Source organism: Rhipicephalus sanguineus, chromosome 9, assembly GCF_013339695.2.
Source record: "Rhipicephalus sanguineus isolate Rsan-2018 chromosome 9, BIME_Rsan_1.4, whole genome shotgun sequence".
Taxonomy (NCBI): Eukaryota; Metazoa; Arthropoda; class Arachnida; order Ixodida; family Ixodidae; genus Rhipicephalus; species Rhipicephalus sanguineus.
Genome location: NC_051184.2, coordinates 3,337,465 through 3,363,632, shown reverse-complemented (window position 1 = coordinate 3,363,632; position 26,168 = coordinate 3,337,465). Strand labels below are relative to the sequence as shown.

General features: G+C 49.3%; 1 protein-coding gene across 1 annotated transcript; it reads right to left on the bottom strand.

The window, feature by feature from the left end:
• Positions 1–6,565: 6,565 nt before the first annotated feature.
• Positions 6,566–18,644, bottom strand: LOC119404300 (acetylcholinesterase). Its single transcript, XM_049418873.1, has 6 exons — positions 18,373–18,644; positions 13,647–13,966; positions 11,909–12,116; positions 10,894–11,118; positions 8,517–8,758; positions 6,566–6,865 (listed from the first exon to the last, which is right to left on the bottom strand). Exons 1-6 carry the CDS (start codon positions 18,616–18,618, stop codon positions 6,715–6,717), a joined length of 1,392 nt encoding a protein of 463 aa, XP_049274830.1. The 5' UTR covers positions 18,619–18,644; the 3' UTR covers positions 6,566–6,714.
• Positions 18,645–26,168: the final 7,524 nt, after the last annotated feature.

Here is a 26,168-nt window from a genome sequence, read left to right as displayed (position 1 = left end):
ATAAGGAAGCACTATTTCTAATAGTCATCATTAGCTACAATACATAGTAAGGCAACACAGCAAACGTAAACATGAGGTCTTAAAGGCACTGTCGATGGTATGATATAATATCAAAGGATGCTTACGTGTAACATCAGATAATTTCACGTTTCTTGGACAATTATTGTCAAATTTCAGCAGTCACGGCAGTGAGTATTGGATAATAAATTGCTCCATTTGGCTGCATTTTCTGAAAAGAGTTGTTTAAAATTGTGTGTATCACATTCGAAAGTTTGTGCGCATCCAGATATCGATCCTTTAGTAGAAACAATGTGGTGAGAGTTTCAAGTGGACGGCTCGCGAAGGCGAGTGCTCCTTTACAGCCTACCAAAGGTGACAAAACGTGAAGAGAGTGTGGCTTCGCTCAGTGCGTCACCCTGGAATCTCGCAGGAGGTTGCAACATATCCATTCCGCTTCGTAGTGCACGCTGACATTGTGGGGACCGAGCTTCATTACGTTGTGCAGGGTGGATTCGTACGTGGGCCAGCTTGAATTGTGGACAGCAGGCACTTTCTGAAAAAGAAGCGCATTCGTGATTACTTGGACTCTAGTTTGGTTACGTTAGGTACTGCGACAACTTTGGAAGGGTCTCTCACATTTGGGTGCTTCAACCCTTTCTGTGCCACGGGTGTGTTTCTGGTAAAAAACAGCCAACATTGTACACAACTTAACGCCACTACTTTGGTGTCCCTATAGTTTTCTTGTTCTTTTGCTGCTGCGCATCATTAGCTTCTATAGGCTTATTAAATGCCGCTTGAGATATGAATAGGTCCAAACTTTGCTGATATAACCCATAAAAACAGTGTAATGTATACATTTTTTAGGGGCGAAGCTCCTTATAGCGGCACCTGTTCGTCCCCATCGTAGTAGTGTGTAACCAGTCTTAAAAACGGAGGGGGCGTGCACACATGAAGGCTCCCTAAAGACAATGCGCTGCGACAGTACGTGATATGTATCGCCATCTCCTCTCCTACGCTTCCCCCTCTTTCTCCTCTCCTACGCCCCCCCCCCCCCGTTTCATCATGCAAACCAGTCGTAAGCGATCACGCATCGGCCTATACCTGAAACATCATAAGAACAACTTAAGCAAAGTATACTTTAATTATACCGTTAATTATTACGTAAGCCCATGTATCTTAATTATCAGAAGCCAAACACGGCACCCTAAACTGTCCTGCAGGCCATCGACTACACAATAATTCTGCCCCTTTGGACTATGAAGCGGTTGAATGTTACCTGCCCTTTCATGATACAAGGGGGAAGGTACCATTCCATAATTTTAGCCCTATTGTAATTTTTGACGTTTTATACAGTAGTATTACTAAAACAAGTTACAAGCAGTTGTATGACTTGCATTATCCACTGCCAAAAATCCCCCGCTGGAATCTTCTGCTGACGCGCTATGCAGTGAAGGCGAGGCAAAGGCAAACTTCCTACAACCTTGTGGTTATTTGGTTAGAAAATTGTTTTCTCGCTTTAAGCAAAAACTGCTCTTTTCAAACTTTCTGTATGTAATGCCAACAAAACATGCTACACAACGATGTATAAGACATATTTTTTCTTGGACCGCTACACAGCGAAAATGAAGCCGAAATATGGGTCAAAATGCCATTTTTTCCGAATTTGACAATATTGTGGCAATATTTCTGCTTCATTCGCCCCCGCAGTATTTTTATCATTTATTATAGGAACCTATAAAGCCCGCGATGCGAATGTATTACTCCTGAAAAAATATGTGGTTTTTGTAAAAAAGCGCTAAACATGAAGCATTTTGCAATTTTTTGTCGAGCTAAAAATAGTGAAAGTGAAACCAAACATTAATAAAGTATCATTGCCATGAAAGATCAGCGCCTTGATATAAAAGAAAGAATCGCTTTGGAGTAATTGCTCAAACCAGTAATTTTATATAAATTATTTAGCTTGACACAGTTTCACTTCAGTGCCCAAAGTTTGAAGCGCCCTCTAGGCAAGACAAAATTTTCTCCCGAAATATAGCTCCTCAATAACTACTTCTTACATTCACATATACTAGCACGATTTTTTTCAGTATGATCGGAGATGGTAGAAAATTTACCTGGCACACTTAACATGGAATGACCTATATATATATATATATATATATATATATATACAAACACATGCAAAGTTGAAAATTTCTAGGGAGGGGAGCTTGAACCCCTCCCCCCTGGCTACGTCAGTGGCATGTGCCGGGTGCACGTTCACCTTGTCAACGAAGGCTCCTTGGGAGCCGCTAAGCCTCTCTGGGCTGTTGTTAACATGCGTGACTCCCCAAAAATGCACTGCTGCGGCTGTGACGTCAGCTTTTGTACTTAAGTGGTTCAGAGGAAAGGAAAAAGGCACCTAATTTCTGCAGCCCAATAGGGAGCACGGCGCAGTGCCTATAGGGGAGGGGGGATGAGGGAAAAACAGAAAAAGAAAAGAGAAAAGAGAAGGAATAGCACACACCCGCACGACACGCAAGCGATGCAGTGAAGCCGCAGCAGTCCGATGCTGCAGGCAATGTTTGCGAGAGTTCCAGGCGGGCGTCTCGAAGTAAGGGGGGCAGGTAGCCCCTGCTGCACGTCATTTAATCCTTCTTGGGGGCACCGGGCTGCACGCCAGCTGCTTGGAGGCAGACAGCACGCATGGGGTGGCCTTCGGGGAGGTAGTTTCCCACCTCCCGAAGCGCGGCAAGAAGGCTAGTGATGAGGGCATCCCGGGGGTCCTCGGAGGGCTCAGCGGGTGGTGCGGCAGGCGGGGCTCGAGATCGGGGAGCTCGCCGGTAGCAGGAGGGATCGGCGCGGCGCAGGAGTAGGGCGCTGCAGGCCGGGATCCGTGGTGTCGCTCTCGGGAAGGTTGGTTTTCACCGCAGCAGCATAGGAGCGCACCTCACGGGACTCCTCGCGTACTGCGGCTTTGACCGCCCGTCTCGAGAGCGGCGTAGGAGCGACGGCCATCAGCGTGGCCACTCTCCTTTCCTCCTGCCAGCGGGGGCAGGTGGGGTTGTCGGCTGCGTGTCTCCCTCTGCAGTTGACGCAGCGAGGACGGCAGACGGCGGTGGCCTGATGATGTTGGCCGCATGTGAGGCAGTTGCCGACACGCTCGCATGCCTCGGTGACGTGCCCGAGGCGCCCGCATTGTCGGCACTGGATGGGACGCGGTCTGGCATGCCGTACTCGAAGCCAGATCCCGCAGAGGGAGACGCGCTCGGGTGGTTGGCTGCCGGCAAACTGCAGCCGCACCGTGCTGCCCTGCCTGGTCGCCGCAACCACCGGGACCGTCGATGTGATGCCCTCGAGCAGCTGCTTGTCCGAGGGCTCGCCGTCAACGCCGTGCACGAAGCCGACGCTCGTGCGCCGATCCGCAGGCACCCTGGCGGTGACGGGAATGCCGTTGAGCTCCTTGATGGTCAGGAGCTCTGACAAACACGGCTGCGTCGATGCGTCTGCAGCCACGATGTTGCGGCGGTGGTTGATGCGCACCGCCACGACATCAGGCCGCATAGCAAACGCCGCCGCGAGAGTCAGGCGTGGCGATCCCTTGAAGGTACCGCCAGGGGCTGAGGGACGGTACAAAACAGTCCCCGCGACTGCCGGATCAGTCGCAATAGCAGCGGCCGCCAGCGCCTTCGCCCTCCGTTGTGCTGCCTTGGAGACGACCGTCACGAAGTCTTCCTCGGCAGGCGGTGGGTGCGGCGCGGTGACCGTGGTGTTTGCGGGCCTCGGAGCTGCCGGGGCCACTGTTGTTGATGGCTCGAATACGCGCTGCTTCCGCCGGCGCTTGGAGCGTGTTTTCCGCTGTCCTCGGCGCCTTTTCCCGCCGACGATCCCGATGGGGGCCGCAGGGGTAGCAGCCACACTATCGCCGGTGGTCTCAGACGGGAGGGGAGCAGTGGGGGGTGCAGCAACGCACGCCGAGTCGTCCCGCGTCGAGGGGGAACCGTCGGGTGTGTCTCCTGCAGTTGCGTCTTTGGTTGGCTGCTTGCGCGGGCATTCCAAAGGGTCGTCGTCGCGTCCCCGCTTTCGCGAGGCCGCTGTAGTGTCCATCTCCCCAGCTTCCGCAGTCGAGGAGTCGACCGTGCTGGCCGTGGTTGTAGCGGCCGGCTCGGGAAGGTCAGGGGAGGCTGGAGGTGCATCTAGCAGCTGCTGCTGCCGTTGTTGTTGTTCTGCTAGCTGCTGCTGCTGTTGTTGCGCTTGCAGCCGTAGTTGGCGCGCTTTCAGCGCGCTCTCGCGCTCCCAATTTAGTCGGGCCTTTGCGCGCTGGTAATCCGACAAGCCTGAGAAGTCGGGTGCGGATTCACCCATCGCAGATTAGCGTGGTGGGTTCTGCGGTAAGCTGAACGGCCGGGTGGCTGTTCACGAGAGACAGGAGCTCTCGTTCGGGGCGGCCAAGCGGTGGGACATGTCGTGCCCGTGCAATAGCCCAGAAAAGAGGGAGCCTTCTCTCCGTTGAAGGAAAGAAGTGGAAAATTTTAGGGCTCGTTTTTCTTTGTACGTTATACACAATATTAATGAGCACTAACAGACAATAATGCCAAGGAAAGTATAGGGGATGTTATTAGTAGTAAATGTAATGTAAATGTGAAGAAAGAAAAGTGGACGAAAAGATAGCTTGCCGTCATGGCTACTGGCGGCGCTGACTGACGCTCCCACTTTTAAATACACATATATACCCCATAAAGTGGACGGGGAAATGGCCGCCGCGGTAGCTCAGTCGGTAGAGCATCGGACGCGTTATTCGAAGGTTGCAGGTTCGGTCCCTACCCGCGGCAAGCTATCTTTTCGTCCTCTTTACTTTCTTCACATTTATATTACATTTACTACTAATAATGTCCCCTATACTTTCCTTGGCATTATTGTCTGTTAGTGCTCACTAATATCCGACTACAGATGCATTCCAGTAGTGTACCTTCCAGTAGTCTTGCTGCAGCCAATTCTTGACCGTCACAACCACGTGACAATATGTAAATTACAAAATGCAGTCTTCATAGGCTCACCATTGAAGGAGAAAGGGGCCGAAAGTTTCATTTTTCGATTTCCGTGCCAAAATCTCAGCACCTGAATGTCAATGTGACGTCACGTTTCATCGACCAAGTCTCTGGCTTCCTTCGTACGCAATTTTTAACTTTTGTCGATAATAAATTATGATGGCCCTATAGACCCATCAGACGCAGCGAAAACCTATGATGTCATGGCCACTTACTGCTCGAAACTTAAGGCGGCGTAGGCACCCCTATTATCTTTCCAGCGCTTTCTGGCTTTCCATGCGTCTTCTTGCGTCAGGAGCTTATGGCATTGTTAAATGGCAAGTTTACTAACAAGAGAGAAATTAATCGTCCCTATTTGTTGTCCCTTTAATCTTATAACATGTTCTTACTTAAGTTGTCCACGAGTGTATTTCACACACGTGTCGACAAATCCGTTGCAGAAGACTACAGCCGTGCGACTTAAAAGGCCAGTAAACAGGCTCCGACTTTTTTTTACACCTTCCAAGCAAGCTCGCTAATTCGTGCAGAAGGCCCCGGCGATCACATTTTGCGAATATCACAGCGTTGCGCGCCGCGCAGACGCTCCAATTCCAAAAACAATTCACGCGCCCCTCTCCTGGGCCTGACCTGTCCTTTTTCGCCCGCGCAGTGACGTAATATTGGCAGTGGGCAACATTGCGTAGCACTGACTTCTTCGATTGGTCATTTGCACTCAGCGCCTTGACCGTGCGGTGATGCAGTTTTGGCCGCGTAGTCCACATTTTCATTTTCCTGTGCTGCCCTCTGCCGTCTTGGTACAGCCGAGACTAGCGGGGACGAGCGGTATCGCCAGAACTATAGTGAACTAGAATTCTAGTATATTATAGTTCACTATAGCCATAACGAAAGCCTCCGAGATGAAGTGGCGTGTCGCGACTTTACCGCTAGGGGAAGCGCGCATGCGCCGTGGTATATCTGCTTACATCGCCGGTGCCTCGCACCCATCGCACCGCACGTTTTTACACGCCACTCTGACACGAACGACACGTAGAGGAAGCCTTGCTCGGCCGTTGGCTGCGCGCCGATGACGTAATCGCTGACGTCGTGTTACGTTGCCGAAGTGGGCTTAGTCACGACAGAGGATTATGCCTACCCCCCTCCGATGTCGAGAAGGGTGGGAAAAACGAGCGAGAAACCGAAACCAGCCGAAGCGGGTTGTTCTATACCCTGTAATTTCCTTATTACAGCACTTATTTGCAATATTCTTGCGGCAGCATGTTCACATCGTACCAGTACGCAGTTATCTCTCCATCACAGATATTGGACCACGATGTTGCTTACTGGTCCTTTAACGAAGCGTCAACTTTTTGAGCAGTTTAGCTTAGTAAGTTGACACACAATTGAATCGTTTTATCAGCCACTTGTATACACAAGAACGAAACCAAACACATTGGGACAATTTCGACCGAACACGCTCAATGTGCGTCACATCCGTGACGGAAGTCACGTCCGTAAATTATTGGTGGAGCCTGGCATGAAACACTTTAGTGCTAATAAAAGTTTAATCGCGAAAATAATTGTAAGAAAATGTACATATGTTACGCGCGAACGTATATCGCATGCGCGCGGGTATAACCGCTACGCTTTTTCGCATCTAAACAGAGAAGCTCATTCGAAGCTTGTGTAGCGTAACCAGTGGCCCTCCTCCTCAGTACGTGTTGCGGTGGCTCCTCAGAAAGTCACAGCGCCCCCGTTTGGCGTCGTGCTCCATGCTCACGCCGTCCACACCCAGCTTCATGTAAGAAGGCTGCAGAGGGTCGTACACCGGCCACCGCGAACCGTTCAGCGCAGGCGCTTTGCTGCAGGAAAGGAATAGTGTGAAAAAGAAAAGTAGATCCCCCTTTGCTAGGAATCCGTCGTTATACGAAAGTGAAACGCGTTTTCATATAGAACTGTAATTGCAGATTTGTTAACGTTGAGAAAGAGAAGTACGGTCACCGTCGAAAACGGTTAGCACCATCCACAGAGTTTTCTAATAGCATAGTACATTGAAGGGAAATATGGCACTATAGTTTCTATGGGACGTGCAACGCATGACGCTTGGCCAGCATGGGAATGATGGGTAGTACATGGATTTGCCTAAGCTTCGTTCACTCGTCTGTGTGACTCCGTGTGGCCTCCTTGGGGCTATGTCGCAAGACGAACTTCAGCAAACCCACTTTACCCCCTTCACCCTCTTGAGGCTCACCAATTAAAATACGCCACGAGGTTCACAACGATCCATTCTTTTATCCGAAACAAAAGCACAACAATAAACAAAGCCACAAGTGCGTTCGAAGCACCAAGCACGAGGCTAGGCAAAATCCATGTACTAGACATCATTCCCATGGTGGCTGAACGTTCGCAGCACCGCAGTTCCCTCTAGGAAATATTGTAGGAAACTCTATGGCACAAATGACCATTGGCCGGAACGTTCGCTTGTGATAACCTCCTTCTGCGGTGACTATACATCAATTTGCAGTATTTATTGCGGAAAAACATGGTATCAGACCCAACGTGCGCTGTTGGAATAACCGTCTTTCACCCATCGCCCAGATGCGCACGACGGGACGTGTCTTGCTGGGCCCCTCCCACCCACTTTCTGACGGGGCACGACGTCCACATGTCGACGATCGCTTTCGACCGAACATGCCCAATGGGCGTCATTTTCGTGACGGAAATGACGTCAGTAAATTGTTGCTGAAGCCTGACATCAAACACTTTAGCGCTAATGAATGTTCCGGGCAGATCCCGCGCTCTGCGGGAATCAGTATTACGAGAAGCAGCCAACGAGGAGCTGCTTATTGGTCATCATTTTGCCGGCGTGGACGAGGAGGTATTGAACTGGCACTGTGCAAAATGCGTAGGCGACGCCAGAGGGCTGTCTGTGGATATTGTTAAGGCGAAAGCCTTAGATGCCTTATCAAACACGAAAAGTGAAAGTCGGTGGTGTCAACACGAGCGTTGCAAAAAATCATGACATGTTGCCAAAATTTATGACGTCGCCTAACATGGCATCACATGATGACGTCATCACATGACATCGTCGCTTGGTCGAAGATCCTGAAGGCACTGCAAAACCACGTGAGGTGCTAAAGCTTCCAATGCCTCCGATCCCGGAGGCAGTGCTAAACCATGCTGGGTGCAGAAAGCTTTCGGGGGAAATCAATATATACAATCGACTGAGAAGAAAAAGAAGATGGCTTTCGCCTTCGAGTCGTCTTAGGCAAATGCAAAAGGGACCGTTTGACGTTTTGGAACACAGCTACATATATGGTATTGTTACTTGCGCCCCTCTTAAGAAAGTGGGACAGGGATAAAACCCTGTCCAAGTAGCCGTACCATGAATTCCTACCAACTATCCCAGACCAGTACCCTTCTTAGCTGCATGTAATGTTGGAACTGGACAAGCGCCTTACCCGGGACATCGCTCTGCCATTGTATGACAGCGGAATAAAGGTCACGTCTTACCCCGTGTGCGCGAAAGTGGACCACACTTGTATCATGGTGCGCGACCACTGCTTGTCGAGCTCGCTGGAAGGCACGCCGGGCCTGAACGGCATGCCGAACACCAGATGCATGTCCTCGAAGCGCACCGCCTCGGTCAGGTCGGGCCAGCTTGAGTACCTGGGGCGGTAGCCGAGCACATAGACGTACACGCGGTTCTCCAAGACTTGCAGTAGCTCGGCGAGATCAGACATGGGACACACCTCCTGGCAAGACCGAAAGCGTGTTGTTAAAAAGACGAGTTCCACACTGCGGCTCTTGTAAGATTAATCCTATGACTGTGTTCCAATTCTGGACAGAATCCTAGACAGTCTACGTTGACAGTTTAGGAGACAGCATCGAGCCCCAGTCGTACGAGTAAAGCAACGTCAACGTGTCCGGATGAAGTCTGCGCGACGTGACGCCATCTCACGTCGACGAGGGAAAGCTATAAGGAAAATTACGAACAGAATTGTTATTCCTTGAACTTCTTTCGTGTTCGAATCTATAAAAAAAGAACCAACGTGATGTACGTTCAGCGCGCGAAAAAGCGTCTACATGTGGGCAGACGACCACACCAGCGAAATCTGAGCAATCCGACCGTACCGCGAGGCGGTAAATGCAGGAGAACGATCCTCTGGTCACGTGGGCATAAAGTCACGTGATCAAAGCGATAGCTCATCTAGGTACATCTTCACCTAGGAGCAGAGAGTGTGTCTAAGGACGGTTTAGGTACAACCACCGAACACGCGGAACACGTAGTACAATCGCGTGGTGCGTGATGGGTGTGTGTGAGAGGCATGAACGGGGTGTCCACAGCTTCCGAGCTAGTAAAGTTGCTTTAATTCGTTACCACTTAAAACGTGGCAGGCCGTTTCAAGCACGTCTTCATTAGCACTGAAACAGACTCTTGAGAAAAGAAATACAGGCAAGTGGGGTGTGAAAACGCAATGTGAAGCGCTAAATGTTGAGAAAGCACCTATATGAACCAAATGAACTGGCAACAGCTGGGTTGAGGCATTTTCATTGGTGTCATGTGTGCTGACTCTACGTCGTTTCCGTGAATGGTTTGAGAAGTGTTTTGCGTTTTTTTTCCTTCATGTATTGCGTGAAGCTGCACACATTTTAAGTGTCCCGGAAATGCTTGTACGCAAGAAGAGTAGCTTGGGCTTGTTCGTGTACATACATAACGCAAGCGGAATAGCTCACACCGAGGCAGGGACGGTGTAAGCAAGTCGACACGAGAGCATGTGTTGTCTTGCTTGCTCCGTCGCTGTCTCAGTATGTGCTATTCCGCTTGCTCGTGCTAGGTCTTATTGGCAGATGCGGACATGTGCGATATATGTATTTTGCAGACGTGAGTACTAGTAGCGCAGTGCAATAGAAAATGTCTAAGGTAGTGCATCTGATGATGCACAGACATAACAAGTGCTTCATGACCAGTTCACTTTGAAGGACTTCATACGTGACGCCTTGCTCCCGACACAGTTTAACCGGTTGTTTACTCCGGTTGTTTACTCCTTTGTTTTTGCTGTTGCCAAGGCCTCTTCTCCGTGGACATTTTTTATGTGCCTTTTTAAATTGCTCGCATTTGAAAAAGCCTTGTCGCAGAAAGTGCAGATCTTGTCAAGTCTCGTGGAGGTGCTAGCGCGCGCCCCGGCGCTTTCGCTGCCGTCCATCGAGAGCGTCCGACAGGAGAAAAGAATCGCTCTCCGCTAACTCGGGAGACGGGAACGCGAGGCTCACTTGTTGCGGGATCGGCAGGAACTGTAACTGGGAAAACTTGGCATCGCCTCATAGGGAATAATCGAGCTCTTGATTTCTCTCGTGGTTGACGCTGCACCGTCCCTAGAATTCCCCAGAAAGCGATGCTATACGGAGCGGTGACGTCTGCATCGAACTAGCCAATGAGAGCGAGGATCACCCTCCTGGAGTTACCGCTTCGCATTCCGCAAGGCCGCCATCTTGTTAAGATGATGATGATGATGATAAATGATACATGTCACGAGGCTTTTTCATCGCTTCATTTCGTCTAATCACCTCTCCGTTGCTTTGATGCGCGCTATAAAAAAGCCTTACGTTCGAAGTAATAAAACAGTTTGTGAGACAGCGCTGTACGTGTCTTCCTTGGTGTTCTGTCTTTTTGCGCTGTCAAAATCTTTCATAAATGACACATACCTGGAGAAATCATGGACGGTCAAGTGGCGCTCACATCATGTTACGAGAGGTGCCAATGACAGATGATAATATTCTCGTCTTTAATTATCATTTTGCGCCCACTCAGCTATTAATTAGGAATTGCCAACCATGCATGTTCTTGGCTATATAATCACTAAGGCGCGAAGTGATGTCATGTGCATACCAGGATGTCTCCGACGGCCTGCTGGTACAGCGTGTCCCCGTCCAACGGCCTCAGTGTAACTCCCGTGGCAGTCTGCCACTGCTCGAGCGCTTTGCGGCCGATGAGGCGGGTGGCCAAGTGCAGTGGCTCGCTGGATCCCGTGCGCTTGTGCTCGACGAACCAGGGGTAGACTCCCTCGCGCACCACCCGGCCCAGCAGGAACTGCTTGCCCTGGGGACCCACCTCCTATGCGGAAAAGACGAATTTATTAAGGCGAAAGCTTAGATGCCTCATCAAACGCCGCCTTTCTCATTTTTCTGTGCTGCCCTCTGCCGTTTTGGTCGTGTTCTGGTAGTGGTTGGGACAACCGGTATTGCCAGAACGAATGCCTCCGAGATCAATAGGTGTTTCGCGACATTTCCGCGAGGGGTGGCAATGTGAAAATAAAAAAAAGGTGGATTGACCGTCGGCGGCGTCGGCGCCAACAGGAGTGATGCAAAGAGTCTTCGTCATATCCCGCGATGACGACACCATATGGCGTCACCATGACGTCAGAGATCGCTGAAAGCTTTGACGTCACCATGAAGTCACAAAATGACATCATCGTGACGTCATCGCTGGGTCACAGGGTGGGGGGGGGGGCGATCTCGGAGGCAGTGCAAAAGGTGCAGAAAGCTTGCAATGCCTCAGTTCCTGGAGACAGTGCAGAAGCCATGTTGCGAAGAAAAAGAAGATGGCTTTCGCCTGCGAGTCGTCTTAGGCGAATGGGTAAGGGACCGTTTAAGTTTTGATGGATTGATTGGTGATGATGATGATGGTGCGATTTCTTACGAATAATAATGCAGTCGAACCTCGTTATAATGAACACTGATATGACGAATTATAGGTTATATCGAACTAAATATGAATTTGTGTTTTTAAGATACGAAACTAGTTTCCTAACAATCGGCAAATACGAATTTCGTCGATTCTTAAGGAACAAATCATCAAAACGTAGCTTTTTTTTTTTCCTTTTTTTGTAAACATGGTCGCGCACCTTGCGTTTGTCTGCGCTGCTTGATGGCCCGCGAGCAACCGGCGTCCGGTTCAGTAGCGGCACGAACCTGGACGCGAGGGGGCTTCGCGCCACAGCGTCCACGTCGGAGTTCTGCAGGCAGCGCAGCGCCGTCGGCACCGACAGGTCGTTGCCGCACTGCAGGTTGGTCGCCAGGAGACGGGTGCCTTCCACGCCGTCGTCCTTGTACCTGCGCGACACCGGCGGCAGAAACCGTCGCGATCGTAGAGAGCTGCGCGCTCTGTAGCGGTGTTACTCGTGCCAGTGAACAGGAGGCAGGTAAATGGAAAAAGATTCAGGATCGCTTGCTCTACTGTTGGGAAAATGGCGGCATGCAAAGCGTGTGCGTACATGACGTACCCTTCCTGTATTGCACACCAACTTCTGGTTTCTCCAAGCCGAACAGCGAATTCAGAGGGAGCAGATAGAACGTTGCCGATACTTAGAGCAAGTCGTTCTATATTCGATTTGTATGACAAAAAAAATTCAAGAGCCCTTGCCCTATATGGTGAAAATGGGGGCAAGCGAAGCTTTGCGTGTGCATGCCTGATTTTCTTTCTTTCTTTCTTTCTTTCTTTCTTTCTTTCTTTCTTTCTTTCTTTCTTTCTTTCTTTCTTTCTTTCTTTCTTTCTTTCTTTCTTTCTTTCTTTCTTTCTTTCTTTCTTTCTTTCTTTCTTTCTTTCTTTCTTTCTTTCTTTCTTCCTTTCTTTCTTTCTTTCTTTCTTTCTTTCTTTCTCTCTTTCTTTCTTTCTTTCTTTCTTTCTTTCGCATTGCGCAATGCCCACTCCTAACTGTTTCCTTCCTTCATGCCGGGAATTGGACCTTCATCCACGCGCTTAGCAGCGCAACAACACTTCAGTTGTTACAGGCAACAACGACGGTCATGCGTTCCTATGCAGGCAACAATGAAAATGTGGCAACGGGAAAGGACAAGCGACCTCGATAAAAGATCAGATTGTCACATCAGGAACGGCTCACCGCCAACAGTTATCGAAAAACGGCGCGTATACAAATAAGCACGTGACCGGCGCATCTTCGAGGGCCACATTTCTGTACGATTGCCGGCGCCGATTTGCCGGCGTACTACGCCGCCACCGAAATCTGTGAGTTGTAAAAGTTGATATGGTGTTCGACTGCCGACCCGAAGGTCGCGGGATCGAATCCCGGCCGCGGCGGCCGCATTTCGATGGAGGCGAAATTCTAAGGACTCGTGTACTTAGATTTAGGTGCACGTTGAAGAACCCCAGGTGGTGGAAACTTCCGGAGCCCTCCACTGCGGCGTCCCTCATAATCATATCATTGGTTTCAACGGCGTTAGAACCTGTGGACTCTAAGCTCACTTCCATTACAACTCAATGTGTCGTGAGGGAATAGTTAAACGAAATCTCAACCTCCGCCAATTTACAGAACCATAATGAAGCTTCGCTGTCAAGATGACGACGTAGGGTAACGTCATTATGACGATGTGCGATGCTGTCATGATGACGAAGCATAGTGTAGTTGTTAGTCTCGGCTGCTGACCCGAAGGTCGCGGGTTCGATCCAGGCCGCGGCGGTCGCATTTCGATGGAGGCGGAATGCTAGGGTCCCGTGTACTGTGCCATGCCAGTGCACGTTAAGAAACCCCAGGTGGTCGAAATTTCCGCAGCCCTCCACTACGATGTCCCTCATAATCTTATCGTAGTTTCGGGACGTTATACCCCGACAATTATTATTATTACCTGTTGAAGGGTCCTCCGCTCTGCAGTATGTAGCGGGCTACGTTGCGCGTGAAGAGAGCGGCGTCCCCGTTGAACAGGTGGTAGCCCAGGGACGCTGCGCCGGCGTCGTGACCCGCCAGCACGAGGCGGGACGCATTGCCGCCGAAGTTCTCGATGTTATTCAGCGTCCAGGACAGAGCGAGCCGTTGGTCGTAGAGACCGGCGTTGCCCGGCAGTACGCCGGCCGACGGCCCGCTGAGGAAGCCCAGAGCACCGACACGGTAGTTAGGAACCACGACCACCAGGTCGCCCAGAGCGGACAGGTACTGGCCGTCGTAGAGCTGCGCAGTCAGTTACACAGTTCACGGACGTCTTCAGCCGTGGTAGCCATCTGGAAGACGACGTCCTCCTGCACCTCTCACATTCATGTCCCGTAACAAGGCGTGTCCAGTTTTGCCAGCATTGTTAACTCATTGTCGGCTAATCTTGTCTCTTAACACCGGAGCTGTTTAAGGTCGAGGTTAATCCCAGGGGAGCGTCGTCCGCAGTTTGTATGTGCCACAGGAATCGGACAAGCCCTACTACTCACCACTGGTCCACTAAAAATGAAGAAGTCTGCAGGCAAAAGCCTATGTGCCCCGGGGAAAGAAGGAAAGACAGAGAGAAAAAGCCAATGAAAGAAATACTTTGTGGAAGGCATTTGGTTGGGAGAGCATGAGGAAAATGTGTATGGCCTCGTTTGTACCGATGCAGACCATGCCTACCAACGACGCCACCAGCTGCGCTGTTTGACCAGCATTCACGACGTTAAAAATTTATTTTTTAGCGATATTGAGGTTGTGTGAATACGAAAAAGAAAACAAGCAGGAAAAGATGATGTGCTCTCATCTTTTCCTGCTTGCATGTTCTTTTTCTCATTGGTATTTGCTGCCATAATCGAAAGCGCGTATTTGATCCAATGTATCGGCACGCCCTCATTACAGCTAACTCAAGCATAAATCAAGTTCCTACTAGAGGACACACAATGGTTTGTATCATGTGTGTAGCTTTCCGAAGGTCGCGGGATCTAATACCGGTTGTGGGGGCCGCATGTTAGATGGAGAAAAGGCTTGACGTCCGTGTACTTAGATTTAGGTGCACGTTAAAGAATATCAGGTGGTCGAAATTTCCGGAGCCCTATACTACAGCGTCCCTCATAATCATATTGTGGTTTTGGAATGTTCATCATCATCATCATCATCATTAGCATGACTACGCGCATTGCAGATCAAAGGCCTCTCCCATGTTCCACCAATCAACCCGGTCCTGTGCTTGCTGCGGCCTCGTTATACCTGCAAACGTCTTAGTCTCATCTGCCCACCTTACTTTCTATCTCACCCTCGCGCGTTTGCTTTCTCTTGGAATCCAGTCAGTTACTCCTAATGACCAGAGGTTATCTTGCATACGCGTTACATGCTCTGCCCATGTCCATTTCTTCTTCTTGATTTCAACTAAGATGTCCTTTTAACACCAGTCTGTGGAACCTATCATTTTCCTTTCCGCTGCTCGCTGCGTGGGATGTTAAACCCCAACAATTATATGATTGTAGCTTGCTCACTTGCTCACGGAGCCATCAAATGTTGTTTATCTTGGCGCTTCTTGTTGATTTTGCCTCCGCCTCTCATATTATTGAGTCATATGACGCGTCATATGATACGGTAAACCGGTTGCGAGTTAGCGCATCATTCGTTATCGTGTCTGTCTTGTTCTCGTATGCGCACAGCGACACAGCAAACCATAAAATCCTGCATACGCGCAGTGCTCCGCGGTTTAAACGTGGTGCTTGGCTGCTGATAGTGCACAGGGCGTTCGTGATGCATGGTGTCTGCGTCCGGTAAACGCGTTCAGTCTGCGCGGTTCTCGGTGGCGGAGGCGGAGCGCTGAAATCATGCCTGCCAGCCCCAGCTGCCTCGCGCGGCGCGGTAAGTGAGCGCATAGTTTTGAATCCATGGCCAGAAGCGCTTCTCCGGTGCCAAGTTTTGTGACTTTGCTAAACAGTACTGGCATTGCTTTCTCGTCTAGTGCAATTAATAGCGTTTTGTTCGGGCAAGCTACAGAGACGAGACTGGTCTCAAACATTTTTTTTTTTTTGTGCGAGGCAGCCCATGTGGTCACTATGAGTTGAAACATCACCGTGGAACAAAAACTCTATAGAATCGGCGTCCAGATTTTAGTGATTGTGGAAATGAGTACCGATATGTTTTTCGAAAATTGACGTCAAATACTCTTCAGACATGACTCATATATGGGATATGGGAAAGGTGTTCTTTCAAATGGCAAAGTTAGGTGACATTTCATTCAAACTCTACCCCTCTTCACGGTCCCGGCTCTTGTGGGACTAAATTTCCTGACTGCGGCGCGCTAGCTGAGGTGAGCTTGACACCCCTGCAACTATAGCGGATGCAGTCACCATGCGTCACCAACGCTCTCGCCCTCACCAACAGCAGCCACGTGCCCAGAGTATGGCGCTTCAATCGACGAGCACTGTAAGTTCGCCAAAAGTACGCAAAGTATTATCAAATAAGCCTGACACCGCACATGCCTCGAAGCTGTTCGCGCCGTTTTGGAAGGCGGCCCCGTAGAGAAAGAAGAGGACGGGTCGCAGCTTGCAGCCGCCTTGCGCCGGAGGCCACGGGTCGCACGACTTGGGAGGTGCCCAGATGTTCAGGTGCAGGCAGTCCTCGCTGGCGTTGGTGGTGCTGACGTTCTGCATGCCCAGGTAGAAGTCCTGCTGCGGGCAGGGCGGACGCTTTTCTTCCCGGTCTTGCGGCTTCATGGCCACGTCCTCCTACAGTTCAACAAAACTGTTGCACAGTGGTGTGGAACAACCGTCGGGGGCAATCTCGGTGCCTTTCACGTCTGTGTCCAGACTTTGCGCCCGCCTTAGGTGATAAGGAGGGGGCGGGGGTCCATATCACCTAAGGTGGGCGCAAAGTCTGCCCCGTACTTTTACTCAGTCGGAAAAGTCCCGTCATTATTTAAAGAGCAGGTTTATGGCCATGCAGGTTCTTGACTATAATGGCGGCCGAAGGCCCCTGACGTTCCTCTCCAAGAACTGTTCCCATCTTTACTCTCAGAGAACCACAGACCAAAGGAACACCATTTTGAGAAGCATATCATCACCTAGTTTTACATTTTCATCGATTATGAAGAATGTCGTTTAGCCTCGCCCAACGGAGGGGGGCGCTACGATCCCCCCCCCTCCCCCGGCGTTGGTTGTTCATAGACACGACACGGCGCCTCACCAACCACAACGTCACAGCTTCGGTACGACCCCGACCTCCGTGATTCCGCACGTCGAATCACGAAGATGATTAATTACATAATTAATCAATACTCAGCCAGTTTCACGCCGTGAAAAGCATCGGACAGTGAAGCTGTGAGCGTGCGAGTGTGTAGGATCGTTCACACCTGCGAATGGCACTGATCGCGCGACCAAGTTAGTCGCAAAGCGACTGGTCGCAAATAGCCGCTTTGGTCGCAAAGCGACTACTTTGGCTCAGTCGCTCGCTGCTCAATTTTTCAGTCGCGTGACTACAGTCGCAAACCTCTGAGCCAATCATATGCGCAGGAACAGGACGTCAGCTTATATTGTGAGACAATAGCAATGCGAACAGACATGAATTCTGTGTGTCGACGGGTATAAAAGCCGCACGCAGCTGTGAACATCGGTCGCGTCGCTTTTTAGTCGCTTGTCGCAAATGGTCGTGCGACCGGTGCTGTAGTCGCAAGTGTGAATGAGCCTTGAGTGAGGGTAGCCTAAGACACAGCTTAGTCTCATTTCGAGCGTCATCATTAGAGGCCGGATTTATAGGCACTAAAAAAGAAGGTTTAGGCGCCAAAAATAGGCGGGGAAAACAACAGTTTAGGCATCCGACATCGTGAATATAGGCACGATATTTCATTTTTCATAAATGCAAATAATTTCGAACGAAGATGTGAGTGACCTCAGTGTTTCTGCGACAGAAAAACAGAAAAAAAAATGTTAACAGTTGAACATAGTCGTCTCAATAACGGTCTCAAGCTGCACCCGAAAGCGAAACTCGAGGCTAAATAGGGTTCATGATTTTGAAAATAGACATTTATGGGCATTTGCATGCATTTAGGCACAAACACCAAAGTACGCATTCATAGGCACTATAAACACACTATAAGAACCATTCTGAACCTCTAATTCATGCTCATACATCAAAGTGGGGCGATAGGAGTGCACGGAACAAAATAGGCATTTGCCTAAATTCCGATGTCTAATCATCATCATCAGATCATCATTTAGAATCATAATCTCGAGCAGTATCATCATAATCACTTCGAACACCACCGTCCTCATCACCACGCCACGGTGGTCTAGTGGTTATGGTGCTCGACCGCTGACCCGAATCGCGGCCACGGCGGCCGCATTTTTGAAGGAGGCGAAAAATGCTTGAAGCCCGTGTACTTAGCTTTAGGTGCACGTTAGAGAACCCCAGATGGTCGAAATTTCCGGAGCCCGCCACTACGGCGTCCCTCATAATCATATCGTGGTTTTGGGACGTTAAACCTTGACAGTCATTTAGCACCACCACCGTCATAATTTCAGAGCATCACCATCATTTCGTTCTATTTATTTCTTGACTCACTCCCCCCCTCTGGTCACGTGACCTGCGTGACAACTGACAGACATGCAGAAGGCCCGACTTAAAACAATAGCCGATTATCGGACGCTCACCTCTTCGTCTAGAGGTACGGGTGGCTTGAAACGCAGTGTCCCCAGCGGCGGCTTGGCGAACGGTATCCCCAGGAAGGCGTACACGTGAAACTCGTTCCCTTGGTCGGTGATCACGATGCGCTTGCCTCGCACGGTGCCGAACACTCCCTTGAGGACGGGATGCTCGCGGTTCCTCTGGCGCTCCACAAAGCCCAAGACGGCCATCGCCAGGGCCAGTGTCACCGCGAACAGAGCCAGGAGAACCATGGCTATCCAGGCACAGTAGAACTTGGAAGGTCTGCGTGTAGAAGAGCGTGATTCCTGTTGGGCGGGGGCACTCCTGCTGTAACTCTAAACGGGCTACACTGCGCTTTAGTTTCCCTAAATGGGGCCCTGCAACACTTCTTCAAGTAACAAAGTAATAGTTCTCCAAGTAAAGTTCTCTGAGTAATAGTTTCATAGAGGAAGTTTATTGCCTCACGAATCGACCGCCGCAAAAATTTTTAGAATCTGTCGAGTAGGAGCGGAGTGAGAGATTTGTCGCACGCTGTAATTGTTGTCTCTCTTCTTTCGTCCCGACGAGTGCGCGGGAAGCAGAGCAGGGAGGAATAGCACGGAGGAATGAAGATACGTCACGCGCGTCATGACCTTGAGCACTTTGTCCTTTTTTTTTTCTTCGAACGCGCGGCTTCGCGCACGGGCACGTGGCGGCCTTGCGCGGCGGCCACGGTCACTATAGGCAGCTTGCAGTGCTCAAATCAGCCAATGGCTGTGAATTTGGCTATATGGCACGGTCATTCGGATATATGACATCATTTGTAGGAAGAAGAGCGAACGATTTATAGCTGACTTTGAGAAATAATTGTAAATTCCAGGTCGCGTGCTACACTATAATGTTTGGCTCGCGTCTTGTCAGGAGCCTCGACTACCGATCAGCAGCGTTTTCTGACAATTTTTAAAGGGGTACGACAAGAAAATTTTCAGTTGTCGCTTTTTATTTTGCGTGAAATGAATGGCCAAGCCCCCAAGAGCCTAGAAAATATACTAGTAAGCGTGAGTGCACCCTGAAAATGTAATTGTAGTGTGTTTTAAAACAGCTATAGATACTTTCGGTTCCTACTCTATCCTGACGTCACAACAAGGTATAGGCTTCTCATCACGTGCTCCCGAAAGATGTCGCGATGTTTTCACAACCGCTCGGCTCCGTGACTCTGTTGGTGACACACAAGTGGCCATTTTAACGCGATAGCGTTAAGGGGCTCGTTTCGCAGAAGTTCCGGTGTCGGCGTCGTTGGTTGTGAGCGAAAAATCAGCGTTGTCCCTGAGCGAAAATTCGAGATAGACCTAAATAAATAATAAAAAAAAGTTCGATTCGATTGGGAATCGAACACATCACTCTTGCGTGGCAAGCAGGTGTTCGAAGTTGTTTCGAAAAAAAAAACAACACTATATGAATATTGTGTAGTGCAAGGAGTGTCATTATCACATGTAATATTGCGTGGCAGAAGCGTAGAATCACACCAGGTGTCAAAACACGTGAAGTGCGAAACGAGCGGTTGGTTTAAAGGCCCACTAATTACAAAGCACACTAGCATAATTAATTATCATTATCAATAACAGCATCAACAACGTGTGCAGCTGTGCAGGTGCGTGTGTGTCCTTACTGACGCGTAGTGGGTACTTCGCAAAGCCGCAAAAGGAAGAATTATGTCGTAGTGGGCACTTCGCAACTGTACTTGCAGCAGACATTCTAGGGTAGTTTGAAAGGTCCAATTTACAGGTGCACAGACGTTACTTTCCATGCGGCACGCTTGATGTGTCCACCGAGAACCGAAGCCAGGCTAGTGATTGAGAAGGCGATACGAACACGGTCCGATTACGCTATCACGTTCTGCTCTTGAAGGCGAAGCTCAAGCGTTCTCCAAATTTTTGAATGTTTTTGGTGCCTGACGTCATCCCAACTAGCCAAAATGGTGCGTGAAGTCACCAGAATTGTCACTGTAGCCTGACGTCACGATAGTGTCGATGACAGTATAGGTGTGCCTTGCGAAAATCGACTTTGAATGTAAATATAACATATCTTATCAGCGTTGACTGAGCTTCACACTTGCTCGGAGCCGTACCTGTATACAGGCTGTTTGTATGGCAGAGTAAGTTCATCGAAAATTGGTGTGAGTACCCCATTAACCCTTTCAGGCCCAGCGATTCCAATTGCAATAATTTTATTTGCTGTTCGGCTAGAACTCATATTTAGCATCTGCTCTACATGTGCTGCCAACCTGGTATACAGACAAGAAAGTAAGATCACGTGTGAACGAAGACGTTAGAGAAGCGTTCGTGCTGCTCCAGCAATTCGCTGAGGTACGTTTGCTTCTTTCACGACGTGCGAAGGTAGGGCATTAATTTTCGTTCTGTGTCGAAAACTTCAATTTTTTCTACTGGATATTGTGCTATTCCATCGAAATATGTTTTTAATTAATAAAGTAATAAAAAAAATTCGGCAGATCCCACGTACCGTGGGAGTCGATGTTATGCGAAGCATGCGGCGGGTAGCTGACTGGGGCGTAACTTTTTTTACTTAGCGACACGTTACTAAATGACGCTAAAGATTTGTATAAATTTTATACGCGCACATATGTGTATGTTGAATAGCCGCATATGTGTTATATAACCAGTTGTTTACGGTTGGGTAACGCTGCCAATGGCAACATGGATATTACCAACACCAGAAGCGGTAAGCTGATATGTAGTGCTTATACGTGTCCCGAGAACGCAGGCACGTTTCACGAACCCGTGTGCATGTGTGCAAGAAGTTCTTGACAGTTCTTGAGCGAGGGCATCATCACCGTGATCAGTGAGCACCAGCAGCTGGTCATGACTTTTTATAGGATCCGGTCATGATCGTGGTGACGAGGGGTCCATGTGTAGAGACGTATGTGGTATAGTAGAGCTGTTGGAATTCGTGGATGCCTCGGTCATTTCGTCGACAAATTGTGAGTCGATAGAGTCGGCGACATGTCGGAACCTGAAGCCACCTTTCGCGTTGCTCAGGTATAGGCCGTCGAGGCTGGTAGGCCTGGATAGTGCTACGTAGGCCAACATCAGTGGATGGCGCTTGTCGTATTCGCAGACTACCTGGGCGTATGTGGCCAACGTAGCCTAGTCTACAAAGCGGCTGTCAATCAATCTGGCGTCATCCTCGGTCAGCATGAGGCCATCGCTCAGCCTCGTAAGAAATGAAGAGGACACTGCGTCGTTCTAGTGGACGAAGTGCTCCTTACGGTGCGGTGATGTGGATATCATATGTAACTTTAGTAAATGTATTCCTCCGGGGTCGAGCAATGCTTCAATATAGCTTGCTGAATCATAAAAATACAAACACATTGTTTATTAGACTCCTATGAAAGTGGAGTCAACACTGGAACCACAGACATTAATCTGATATGACGCCTGTATCGTAGGGGTATACACATCGTAGGAGTATCATGTAGTGTTTATTGCTTTCTTGTAAAATTAGATAGCCACCACCGCAACCACAATTGACGTTGCACCGATATTACGCCTGCGTAGACTGTTTTTCCAAACCAGTTTATAGAACTGGCGTGGCTCAGTGGTAGAATACCTGTTTGCCACGCAAAATGCTTGAGTTCGATTCCTGCTGGGATCCTAATTTTCATTCTTTCCATTCGTTGAGTCAACGCTGCCAATGTTGGCTGCCAACGCTCTAGCATTTAAAGTACCAATGTCTGTTCTCACCGTTCCTGGGTAGATATCAACTGTCAATCACCTGTGGCGCATACCCGTACACCGCGGCCCGTGGTAAACGGGTATGTGCCACACGTGTCTAGTGGAAAGGGTTTGACGACGTACGCGACAGGAATTTAACGTTATTCATGTCATGACCCGACAATCATACTCGTCAAATCCTCTTACCCTCCCATGCAAATTTTGGTCTACACCAAGTTAAGGAGGCGATCATGAGAGCACCCAGACGTAGGCGGCTAGATAGATAGATAGATAGATACGTAGATAGAAACGCTCAAAGTGCCAGAGGTTCGCTAAGAAATGCTTCGCATTTAACGATCGAAATGTTAATAAATAGTAACAATTTGATAAATTAATTTGGCAAGTAATTACTCTTGATTGAAAAGTGTGAGCACAGATTTTTTTCTCGTTTTTTGGACTGCCATGATCATGCGCATCTCAAGGTGTAAAAACCAGTCGCCTACACTGAACAGCAAAAAATTTGGGCCCGAAAAGGTTAAGGTTTTCCTGTGAGCTTGTTTAAAATTTTGCCACGTTCTCACTTTGGTTGTCGCTATCTCGAGCACATGTCTATGCCCTTACGTGTCGCTTTGTATGCAACGCCTAACTAGGATTAGCGTGTCGAATAACAGACTGTCCCATTCAGGTGAACGCGTGCAAGGCTCACCGTGTAGGCTCATCGGGATGAACCTTCAGCGGCGGCGGCTGCTCCGGGGCCCGATGATGCACGCCTGCCTGCGGCTGAACCTGTGAGGATGACACAACATGCTCCTTGCTCTGCACTGCTTTCTCTTCGGCATGTTTCTTGTCATCCGTCTTCGGACCGTCGGGTGACTTAACGTCGTGGGCTTCCTTCTTGGCTTCTTGCTCTTTATCGGCCCATGCCGTCTTTCTCGGCTTTTCAAGGCCGAGAAAGACGTCATGGGGCGTGCCCTTGGGCTCCTCCTTGTTCTGAGTCTTAGGACTGCCGGACACTTTGGAGTCCCTGGGCTCTTGTCTGTTCTGAGCCTTAGGACTGCCGGACACTTTGGAGTCCCTGGGCTCTTCTCTGCTCTGAGCCTTAGGACTGCCGGACGCTTTAGAGTCACTGGGTTCTCCCGTGTTCTGAGCTTTATGGCTGTCGGACGCTTTGGAGTCCCTTGGTTCTCCCGTGTTCTGAGCTTTAGGACTGCCGGACGCCTTGGAGTCCCTTGGTTCTCTCGTGTTCTGAGGCTTAGGACTGCCGGACGCCCTGGTGTCGTGGGTCCACGCGCCTTCTGCCCGTCGCGGTGCCGAGGCTCCGTAAACTGCGTCGCTGTCACAGCCATTCACGCTTAAACAATCCGCTCTCGTAAAATATGCATACAACACACAGCAAAATAAAACAGACGAAGTATAGCAAAATAGGGCGAAACGCACAGTCACTAACCTATAGAACAGAACCTTGTATACATTCTCGGTCTTTGTTCGGTGCTTTAAACGTTCGGTTGTGGCTTAACGCATTTCGCAAGGAGACGGCTGTCATTGAACGGCTGGCTTCTGACCAACTGCGAAAGCTGGTGTTCGAAGCTTGTCGAACACCGCAGTGTTCGAGAAGCTTCGCGATTGTAGTAGATCATTTTGTTAACATTGCGCGCAGGACGCGAATAGTTAAGATTATTCCAGAGCTTGCGCGACCACCAGTGATAAGGCTGGAAAGTTCGGTGCATGATATATGTATAAAAGACGGCGGGTCCCAGCGATCATCAGATTATCGACGGCCGATGCTCTGTTCGCCGCTATCAGTACACGGCGTGCCTTGCTTGCAGTTTCACTTTCCGTTTCCCGGCCACAAGTTCGGTCAAATAAAGAGTTAGGCATTTCCAAGTCCTCCTGGAGTCTTCCTCACCGTCACGGTAAAAAATGCTGCAGCAAGACTGGGAAATACGGAGCTCTTTTTTTGGGCGAACGTTTGCCAAGAAAATCAAAACTCAAAATACAAGCCATACACGCTGCGCACTGATAGCGGCGAGAACATTCGTCGGGCGTCGAGTAATCTGATCATCGGTGGAACGCGTCGTCCTTTATATATCAGTCATGGAACCTTCCAGCGTTATCGCTGGTGCTCGCGTAAGCTCTCGAATAAACTTGACTATGCTCGTCCGGCGCGTAATCTTAACAGAATGATCTCAAACAATCGTGAAGCTTCTCAAACATTACGGCGCGGTCAAAGGGTACTAAGAGTCTTTGTGGGTGAAACCCGAATACATGAAAACAAAGCAATAAACACGCGTCGTAGCAATATCGCTAGTAATATTAACTATGGTACTACCTATTGCACTACCGATAGTTTGTCGTTAGTAGTACTATCGACAGTTCATTTAAACTATCGATAGTTTCATGAAAACTATCGATGCTATCGATCAGGGGCGTAGCCAGAAATTTTTTTCGGGGGGGGGGGGGGGGGGTTCAACCATACTTTATGTATGTTCGTGCGTGCGTTTGTATGTGTGCGTGCCTATATACGCAAGCAAAACTGAAAAATTTCGGGGGGGGGGGGGTTGAACCCCCCCCCCCCTTGGCTACGCCCCTGCTATCGATAGTCTATTTACCGATAGTTCTGCATCACTACTGAGCAGACAACTGGATACAAAAAAGGAAGCGTATAAAAGAAGACAAACGCATTCGTTACGGTAGTGTAGGCAGTATATGGAACGGCACCACTCTCTCCTTTGAGCTTCGCATGTCGCCACTGCGCCGCTCCACATGTGCGGTGCGAGGCTATCTGCCACGCGTTCGCGTGCTCCCTTTCATAAATACGACGGCTGTAGCTGGTGCAGTAACGCGCATCGACGTCTTCACCCTGTGGGTGGTACATCAATTGAGCTCCGATGACGTCAATGTAGCGTCACAACTTTCACAGCACACATTCCGAAACGTGGGGTATACAGCGCGATGTCTCGTTCGCAACCCGTTAGTAACGTTAAAAGTGACGTCAGAATAACTGCCGATAATGTATTCTTGCCTATATAACAGGCGTGTGTAGTGTAAATAACAATTTGACGTGCAAAACGGTGGCACCGGTACGTTACCTTTTCCACTCGGCTCCTTTGTCCTCCGCAGGAGCCGTAGGCTTGTCTCTTCTGGGGGCATCGTCCCTGGACGTCCCGAGCATCGTCCCGAGCACGTAGGCCTGTGGGCCTCCGTGCTCGCTTCGGCTTGGCCATTTTGTGCCTGCGCGGGTGGTATGCTTGGCGGCGAACGATCGGCATGCCCGAGTGTAGGGCTATATACCTAACTCCGCGAAAGTAGCATTCACGAGATTGTCGCCAAATGTTATCAGTTTTTCGCCGCCTCAAAGAAAATTTTGCCTCCTTTCGGGTTCCTGCAACTTTTGAGGGACCGTAAATGAACAACCAGTTACACTGGCAAAGTACCTAAATGGGCTGGCTAAATGTCAGGACAACGCCAATTGCTGTTCCAGAGTACGCTATCCGATTTTTTATCCATTATGTAACAGCGCGACAAGAACGAAAAGTTCTTGTCGCGCTGTAGCATAATGAAACAGTAACAACTAGCCCAGTTCACTGTACTCCTATATTTTACGTCAGTGTAATAAACATTGCATATGTGCACCTATGAATGCGCAAGATATAGACAGTGATTGCGCTTGACTATAGATAGGCACATCATCGCATTGTAACGTGCACTTCGTGGTGATAACACCGACGTCTCCGTTCTAACGTGAGTGTCGACGTTGCGTCGGACCATGAGGTATACCCTTTACACTCCAGAGTTCTCGACGTGCCCGGTAATAGTAATAACAATAGCTTCTTTATTTCCATCAACGATGGAGGAGAATGCGGGTTAAGGTTGCTTGAAACACAAGCAACTAGACAGAGGCCCGCAGCCAGCTCTGCAATGCAGGCAGCAATAGCGCACATGCAGAAAAAAATAAAATAAACTAAAATCATACAGAACACATATTCAGAATACAAATATATCCAAAAAATTTATACAATTTCATACAAAAAAACTGTCACATCAGTAAGAAAGAATGAAGAAAGCAAGATTTCACTCTTATTTACTATGTG